The sequence below is a fragment of the Colobus angolensis genome, unplaced genomic scaffold (genome assembly GCF_000951035.1).
Source record: "Colobus angolensis palliatus isolate OR3802 unplaced genomic scaffold, Cang.pa_1.0 Scaffold64, whole genome shotgun sequence".
Classification (NCBI taxonomy): domain Eukaryota; kingdom Metazoa; phylum Chordata; class Mammalia; order Primates; family Cercopithecidae; genus Colobus; species Colobus angolensis.
Window position 1 is genome coordinate 386,887 of NW_012120043.1, and position 8,389 is coordinate 395,275.

Sequence of the window (8,389 nt, forward strand, 5' to 3'; positions counted from 1 at the left end):
GATGGTCTCGATCTCCTGACCTCGTGATCCGCCCGTCTCGGCCTCCCAAAGTGCTGGGATTACCGGCTTGAGCCACCGCGCCCGGCCTTTTGTATCTTTTTTGAGATGGAGTTTCTCTCTTGTTGCCCAGGCCGGAGTGCAATGGCACGATCTCGGCTCACCGCAACCTCTACCTCCCAGGTTCAAAGGATTCTCCTGCCTTGGTCTCCCAAGCAGCTGGGATTACAGGCGTGCATCACCATGCCTGGCTAGTTTTGTATTTTTATTTTTTCTGAGACAGAATCTTGATCTGTCGCCCAGGCTTGAGTGCAGTGGTGCGATCTCTGCTCACTACCACCGCTTCCCGGGTTCAAGTAACGCTCCTGTTTCAGCCTGCTCAGTAGCTGGGATTACAGGCGTCCACCACCACGCCCAGCTGATTTTTATATTTTTAGTAGAGACGAGGTTTCACCATATTGGCCAGGCTGGTCTTGAACTCCTGACCTCTTGATCCGCCCACCTTGGCCTCTCAAAGTGCTGGGATTACAGGTGTGAGCCACCACACCTGGCCAGGTTCCTTCCCTTTATAAAGGCTCTCCTGTCTCTCCCTTCCCGGATGGCTGACGGATGCAGACAGGATGTGGGGCAGGAGCAGCGGAGGGAAGCAAGCACAGAGAAGCTCGCACCACCCTCCGACACCACCAGCCAGGACCTGCCACCGCTGGAGCCTGGGCTGTCCCTCCCAAGTTTCGCAGTCATCCAGTCTCCATTAGGCGCCCACCCCCCAGAGCCAAGCCAGGCAACCTGAGTCAGTTCAGGGTTCACGTCCTGGCTCTGCACATGTGGCCTCGGGGGTCTCTCCAGACAGAATATTGAGCCTCACTGTGTCCCTGGAAAGTGGGAGGACCTGGTGGGGTTCTGGGGAGGGGAAATTACGAAAGCTCCAGGAAGGAGCCTGCTAGGCAAGGACGGGGCCCATGAGCGGCGCAAGAGACGTTCCAGTATCGCCGTCTGGGCCCGAGAGGTGGAGACCACCCGCAACCTGCCTCAGAATCTGAGCCTCCGCCTTTTCTCCCGGCAGCAGGGAGCGGACTCTCCTCTCCCGGGCCGCCGTGGAGGTCGCGCTTACCCTCCAGCAGCTCCACGTGGCCCCAGTCCTTCCTGCGGTCTTGGTCTTGCTCCCGGGGGCTGGCGGACGAGCTTCTCCTGGGGCCGCAGACGCCACCGAGGGTCCCTGCGGGAGAGACGAGGGCGGCTGAAGGGGGCCGGGCGTGTGGGCGGGGCCGTCCGCAAGGGCAGATGCCGCAGGGTCGAAGGGCAAAAGAGCCCTAAACGCAGCGGAAACTCTCTGAGCACGGGCTTAAGTTGGAAAAAAAACTGAGCGCGCGAAGGTGGAAGAGGCCCCGCCGCGGTGAACACGGGCGCGGAACCGCGGAGAGGGCTCCCCGCACTCGAGGTGCAGCAGGTCAAGGGTTAAGAGCCCTAAACCCCACACCTGGGGTCAGGAGGCTCCATAAGAAACCAGGAGTCAAAGGTCAGAGTACACTGAGGAGCCTCCGTCGGAAGAGCGGGCAAGGGCGAGTGGAAAGCGGGGCCGGGTCGGCGGGCTCCGCACACGCAGCCGCAAACGGGCAAAGGTCAAAGCGCCAAAGGCCCGGGCCGCGCGGGGGGAGCGAGGGCCGCGGCGTGGCCCCTGGGCTGCCTGGCCGTCTTCCTTCGCGTTACCTTCTTTGGCGACGAGTCCTGGGCGGCCGCAAGGCGGCAGGGCTCGTCTGAGCCCCGCCGCGCCGCGGCCCCAGCAAAGTACCGACATCACGCACGCCACTCCGGGCGTCGCCGCCGCCACCCCCCTCACCCGACTAGCGCCCGTGCAAGCATCCGCGCCGCCTGCCGGGAGTTGTAGTTTCATGATCGACGGCGGCTGCGAAGGGACACTCCAGCCGGAAGTGCACTGCCGGAACTACAACTCCCAGGATGCAGTGGGACCCGGAGTCGCGAAGGCATGCGCCGATGGAACGCTCTGATTGGCTCCTCCCGCTGTTTTTCAAAGAGGGGGCGGGACAGAGCGGTTGCCGTGGCAACTGGGGGACTCGCAGGCTGTCTTCCCGAAGAGGAACCTCAAACCCGGACATTTTTTCTCTTTTTTTTTTTTTTTTTTTTTTTCGGACGCGTTGTCACCCAGGTTGGAGTGCAGTGGCGAGGTCATAGCTCAGTGCAGATTCGAACTACTGGGGTACAGAGATCCTCGCCCCTCGGCTGGGATTGCAGACGCCGCCACCGTGCCCGGCTTTTTTTTTTTTTTTCCAAGGAATACTCATCTCATAATGAGGACAGCATCTGCAATTTAGAGATTCCTGTCTGCAACCTTCATTGTTCCAACGACAACTTTTGGGTAAGAGCTAATAGGATGCCGTCTGTCGTGGAAGAAGCTGAGGCTCAGAGAGGGTCAAGTTGCTGGAATACACCGCACGCGCGACCTCAGGGAGGCTGGAAGGAGAGAAAGCCCCAGTCCACGAGACTCCCAGCCTCTGGCGTCAGTTTACCCTCCAGTCTCCAAGCCCTCAGGGGCAGGGGCGGAATGGAGCCGCAGGCTTGGATTCGTCTCAGTGGGGCGAGGTCAAGGGAATGAAATAAACCCCGGAGCCTGGAGCCTGCCCTGGTCTTCGCGTGATCCTGCCTAGAGGAGCAGGGCGGGAGCTTTAGCATGGAACCTGGAAGGCGTGCCCACCTGTGTCGTTCAGCTGGGGCAGCAGGCCAGAGTGGGGAGTGCCTGCTCTGGGGCAGCAGGCTTGTGAAGGGTGAGAATAAGAATATCTGGGGGTAACTGTGTTCCAGGCTGATGTCACAGTTGCAAAGGGGAGCTGGTTTGGTGGCTCAGGCCTGTCATCCCAGCACTTTGGGAGGCCGAGGCAGGTGGATCACCTAAGGTCAGGAGTTCGAGACCAGCCCGGCAAATATGCAAACATGCTGGCAACAGAGCAAAACCCCATCTGTAGTAAAAATACAAAAATTATCCGGGTGTGGTGACAGGCACCTGTAATCCCAGCTACTCGGGAGGCTGAGGCAGGAGAATCGCTTGAACCCGGGAGGCGGAGGTTGCAGTGAGCTAAGATCTCACCACTGCACTCCAGCCTGGGTGACAGAGCGAGAATCTGTCTCAAAAACAAAGTGCAAAGGGAGGCCAGTTCACTGCCTCAGGCCTGTAATCCCAGCACTTTGGGAGGCTGAGGCGGGAGGATCGCTTGAGCCCAGGAGTTCCAGACAAGCCTGGGCAACTGAGATAGTGAGACCCAGTTTCTACTAAAGGAAAAAAAAAAAAAAATTAGCCAGGCATGGTGGTGCACACCTGTGGTCCCAGCTACTCAGGAGGCTGAGGCAGGAGGATTGCTTGAGCCCAGGAGGTTGAGAGTGCAGTGAGTCGAGATGGCGCCACTGCACTCCAGCCTGGGTGACAGAGCAGGACCCTGTCTCAAAACAAAACAAGTGTAAAGGCCACGAGGCAGGAACAAGTGTGGACAGAGGAGCAATTTGAGCAGAGTGGGGCTGGGGAGAGGGAGCAAAGATATAGCTTGGGCTCAGGTTGGGGCCTGACCACACTGGGGCTCAGGGGCCTCAGCTCACATTGTCCTCAGTTCCCTAACCCTAGCACTTCAATTTCCCCATCAGCCCAGAACAAGGACTGGGCCTCACTCTGGAAGGGCCTGGCAGTCTCCTTACACACATTCCAGACGCTGCTGCCCACGCCTGCCTGGGCGCACTGATGCCACCGGCTGGGAATGTGTTCGACGGACAGCAGCATCCTCCCTCACCTGCCTCAGTCCGCCCCAGGGTGCCCCAGCAGGCTATGACCTCAAACCTCACTCACTACTGGGGTCACCTGCCTGGCCCTGAATCAGCCGGGCCTGGTGTCCCAAGACCTACAGACGCCCCCTGCACCCCTACAGGAAACCAAGACTTCTTAACTATTTCACCATTCATTTTGCGTTAGTCTTTTCTTCTATTTGATGAGACATCAGACCCCCTAAACCAGTGTTCCTGAATCTTAGCAGCAAGAAAGTTACCCTCAGCCGCACGTGGTAGCTCACACCTGTGATCTCAGCATTTTGGGAGGCCGAGGCGGGCGGATCACGTGAGGTCAGGAGTTTGAGACCAGCCTGGCCAACATGGTGAAACCCCATCTTTACTAAAAATACAAAAAGTAGGCCAGGCGCGGTGGCTCAAGCCTGTAATCCCAGCACTTTGGGAGGCCGAGACGGGCGGATCACGAGGTCAGGAGATCGAGACCATCCTGGCTATCACGGTGAAACCCCGTCTCTACTAAAAATACAAAAACTAGTCGGGCGAGGTGGTGGGCGCCTGTAGTCCCAGCTACTCGGGAGGCTGAGGCAGGAGAATGGAGTAAACCCAGGAGGCAGAGCTTGCAGTGAGCTGAGATCTGGCCACTGCACTCCAGTCCGGGCGACAGAGCGAGACTCCACCTCAAAAAAAAAAAAAAAAAAGTAGCTAGGTGTGGTGGCCTGTGCCTGCAATCCCAGCTACTCAAGAGGCCAAGGCAGGAAAATCACTTGAACCTGAGAGGTGGAGGTTGCAGTGAGCCAAGATCGCACAACTGCAGTCCAGCCTTGGGCAATGTAGCCAAACCCCATCTCTACAAACAATACCAAAAAATTTTGTTGGGTGTGGTGGTGCCTGCCTGTGGCCCCAGCTACTTGGGAGGTTAAGATGGGAAGATGCAGAATTGCTTGAACCGTGAGGCGGAGGTTGCAGTGAGCTGTAACTGAGCCACTGCCCTCCAGCCTGGGTGACAACATGAGACCCTGTCTCAAAAAAAAAAAAAAAAAAAAACCTAATCTGGTTTTCGAATAAGACAACAGTTTCTGAAACAGGTCCTTGCCCAAATTCCAGCCTGGCAACTCTGCAGCCATCGCCCCCGCCCCGCCATTTATTTTAACTACATCTGTCTCCACCACTCATGTATTAAATAAATACAATATTAGCCGGGCGTGGTAGCTCACGCCTGTAATCCCAGCACTTTGGGGAGGCTGAGGCCGGCAGATCCCCTGAGGTCAGGAGTTCGAGACCAGCCTGGCCAACATGGTGAAACCTCATCTCTACCAAAAATTCAAAAATTAGCTGGGCATGGTGGCGGGCACCTGTTAATCCCAGTGACTGGGGAGGCTGAGGTAGGAGAAATGCTTGAATCCAGGAGTTGGAGGTTGCAGTAAGCTGAGATCTCACCACTGCACTCCAGCCTGAATGACAGAGCTGAGACTCAATCTCAAAAATAAATTAATAAATACAATATTAATATTTTGCTTGCTTAAGTTTTACAAAGAGACAATATCACCATCAAAAGTGGGAAACCGTATGTCTGGCCAGGTGCGGTGGCTCATGCCTGTAATCCCAGCACTATGGGAGGCCAAGGTGGGCAGATCACCTGAGGCCTGGAGTTCGAGACCAACCTGGTCAACATGGCGAAACCCTCGTCTCGAATAAAAACACAAAAGTTAGCCGGGCGTGATGGGCACCTGTAATCCCAGCTACTCAGGAGGCTGAGGCAGGAGAATCGCTTGAACCCGGGAGGCAGAGGCTGCAGTGAGCCGAGATCATGGCACTGCACTCCAGCCTGGGCAACAGAGTGAGACTCTGTCTAAAAAAACACAAAACAAAACAAAACCCAACCAAACCCCAGAAAGTGGAGAATCACTAGACGGAAGGGGATGGCCGCAGGCCCCTGTGACGAATGATCACAAACTTGGTGCCTCAAAGCAACGTTCATTTTCTTCCATTTCTGGAAATGAAAAATCCAAAATCAGGACCACAGGCTGAAGTCAAGGTGTGTGGAGGCCTCGCTGCCTCCAGAGGTCCCCGGGCTCCTTCCTGCCTCTCCCAGCTTCTGAAGGCTCCAGGCGTCCTGGGCTTGTGGCCGCATCGCTCCCACCTCGTCTCTGTGGTCGCACTGCAGCCTCCTCGTCTGCCTGTGTGAAATCTCCTCCTGCCTCTCTATTGTGACCGCGTTTAGGACACTGCAGGACAATCATCTGCATATCGCTCAGATGTTCATGGCGTCTTTTGAGACTCTTTTTCCAAATAAGGCAAATGTCACAGGTTCTGGGGATCAGGGTGTGGACTTACCTTTGGGCCAACCGCAGAGGCCACAAAGAGGAAAAGACCGCTGAATACAAAGCATCCGCCAGCCCAGCCCTGATGGGTGTTTGTTGCCGTTGTTGAGACAAAGTCTCCCTCTGTCACCCGGGCTGGAGGGCAGTGGCGCGATCTCGGCTCACTGCAGCCTCCACCTCCTGGGTTCAAGCGATTCTCCTGCCGCAGCCTCCTGAGTAGCTGGGATTACAGGCATGAAAAGGAGCGAGGCTCTGACCTGGCCACAGCGTGGATGCACCTAGAGGACGCCATGCTCAGTGAGAGACGCCACAGAAGGACACATAGCGTGTGATCCACTTTATATGACGTGTCCACGACAGGCCCATCCACAGAGGCAGGAAGGGGATGTGTGGGTGCCGGGGGCTGGCAGAGGGAACGGGGAGTGATGGCTAATGGGGCTTCCTCTTGCGGTGATGGAATTTTCTGGAACTAGACAGTGGTGGTGGTTGCCCAACTCTGTGAGGTACTAAAATCACTGAACTGGCCAGGCACGGTGGCTCATGCCTGTAATCCCAGCACTTTGGGAGGCAGAAGCAGGTAGATCACAAGGTCAGGAGTTCGAGACCATCCTGGCCAACATGGTAAAACCCCGTCTCTACTACCAATACAAAAATTAGCCAGGCGAGGTGGCGGGCGCCTATAGTCCCAGCTACTCGGGAGGCTGAGGCAAGAGAAACGCTTGAACCCAGGAGGTGGAGGTTGCAGTGAGCCAAGATCTTGCCACTGCACTCCAGCCTGGGCGACAGAGCGAGAATCCGTCTCAAAAAAATAATAATAAAAATAAAATAAAGTCACTGAACTGTACGGTGTAAGTGGTGAATTGTGTGGTATATGACTGAAGTTTCCGAGGTGTCATTAAAGAAACTCAGATGCCTGGGGTGGGGCCAGCCTCCCAGCTGTGTGTCCCGTCCCCCATCCTTTCTCACAGGGCCTCAGATCACCCTTCTGTGGTGGGGGGGCAGACACTCTAGGAAGGGAAGACCTGGGTTCCTGCTGGCGAGAAGGCGGAGGACATTTCTTCAGTGTCCGGTGCTGCGCCCTCTGCCCAGCATGTTCCGTGCAGGGTCTCACTGTCTTCCTCCAGACGTCTCTTTACTGGCCCATTTGACAGAGGCAGAACCGAAGCTTGGGGAGGTGAAGCGAGACTTGCAGGGACCCTGGGGTGCTGGCTACAGGGTTCTAGTGTGGGAAGCTAGGCCAGGCTGGACCTCAGCCATGGGGACCCCTGGCTCCATCTCAGTGGTGGGCCCCTGAGACTGTGGCACCTGCTACACCCTCTGTGTGACCCGCCTAAGCCTGGAAGAGAGGGTCAGGAGATGCCTGAGCCACCAGGAAGGCATCCCGGCGTCCAGCCGGACCGGTTATCCCTCCAGAGGGCTCCCTGGCTGGACAGGCCGGTCACCATGTCTTCACCCTGGTGCTATTTAAAAGTGCGTGCCACCTGGGGCTGTGGCCACGGAACCAGGACAGGGCTGCTGGGAGCTGTGTCCCCACAGCGGAGGTCGCTGTCCCTCTCAGGCCTCAGTTTCCCCACCTGTCAATGCCTCCACTTGGCTGTGAGTCTGTGAGAGTCACTGTGCTCACCTTTTGGGACCCAGGGCATGAGGCAGGCCAAGGAGGAGTGGGGGCCAGCCGCCTTGCTGGGTGGTTCCCCGTGGGACCCGGGGTGTGGCTCAAGGGAGAGCAGGTGTGGGTGTGAACGGGACCGCCCCATTCCTGCCGCCTTCCATGTGCCCCGCCGGCCGGCCACCCACAGGTCTACGTGGCTGTCTTCCCTCCTGCCCACCTACCTGCCCAAACACACGTCCCCAGCCGTCACCTACACACCCGCGCACCTCCACACCCTTGTGGGCCTGGCTTTCGGGAAATTACAATTTGAGGGGAGAGCAGTCCCACCAGGGCATGCCCCGGAACCTGGCTGGCGGGGCTGACGCACGCGGCAGGACCTCCCGTGTCCACCTGTCCCCCAGCATCTCCACCTCTGCCCGTCTCTCTCTCTCTCACTCGTCTCTCCCTGTGTCTCTTGACTGCCACCGTCTCTCTGTCTCTGTCTCCCTCCGGGTCTCTGCGGCCCGCGTCTCACACTCCCGCCCCCGCAGCCCGAGGTCCTAGCCCGCCCGGGGACTCGGCTGACTCACGGACACGCCCCGCGAGACAAACACACGCGCGGAGGCCGAGCGCGGAGTCCTGCACGGCAGCGCCCCTGTGCACCTGACCCCCCGCCGCCGAGACGCCCCATTGGCCGGCG

General features: G+C 57.8%; 1 protein-coding gene across 1 annotated transcript in view; it reads right to left on the minus strand.

Annotated features, from left to right (window-relative positions):
• Positions 1 to 1,887, minus strand: part of POLRMT (polymerase (RNA) mitochondrial (DNA directed)) — a 20,590-nt gene extending 18,703 nt beyond the window's left edge. Inside the window, exons 1-2 of the mRNA XM_011963980.1 lie at positions 1,705 to 1,887; positions 1,109 to 1,213 (exon numbers count right to left, since the gene is read on the minus strand). Of these exons, the coding sequence (XP_011819370.1) occupies positions 1,109 to 1,213; positions 1,705 to 1,792 (193 nt within the window). The 5' untranslated portion in view covers positions 1,793 to 1,887. The remainder of the gene's footprint in view (positions 1 to 1,108; positions 1,214 to 1,704) is intronic.
• Between the last annotated feature and the right edge of the window lie 6,502 nt (positions 1,888 to 8,389).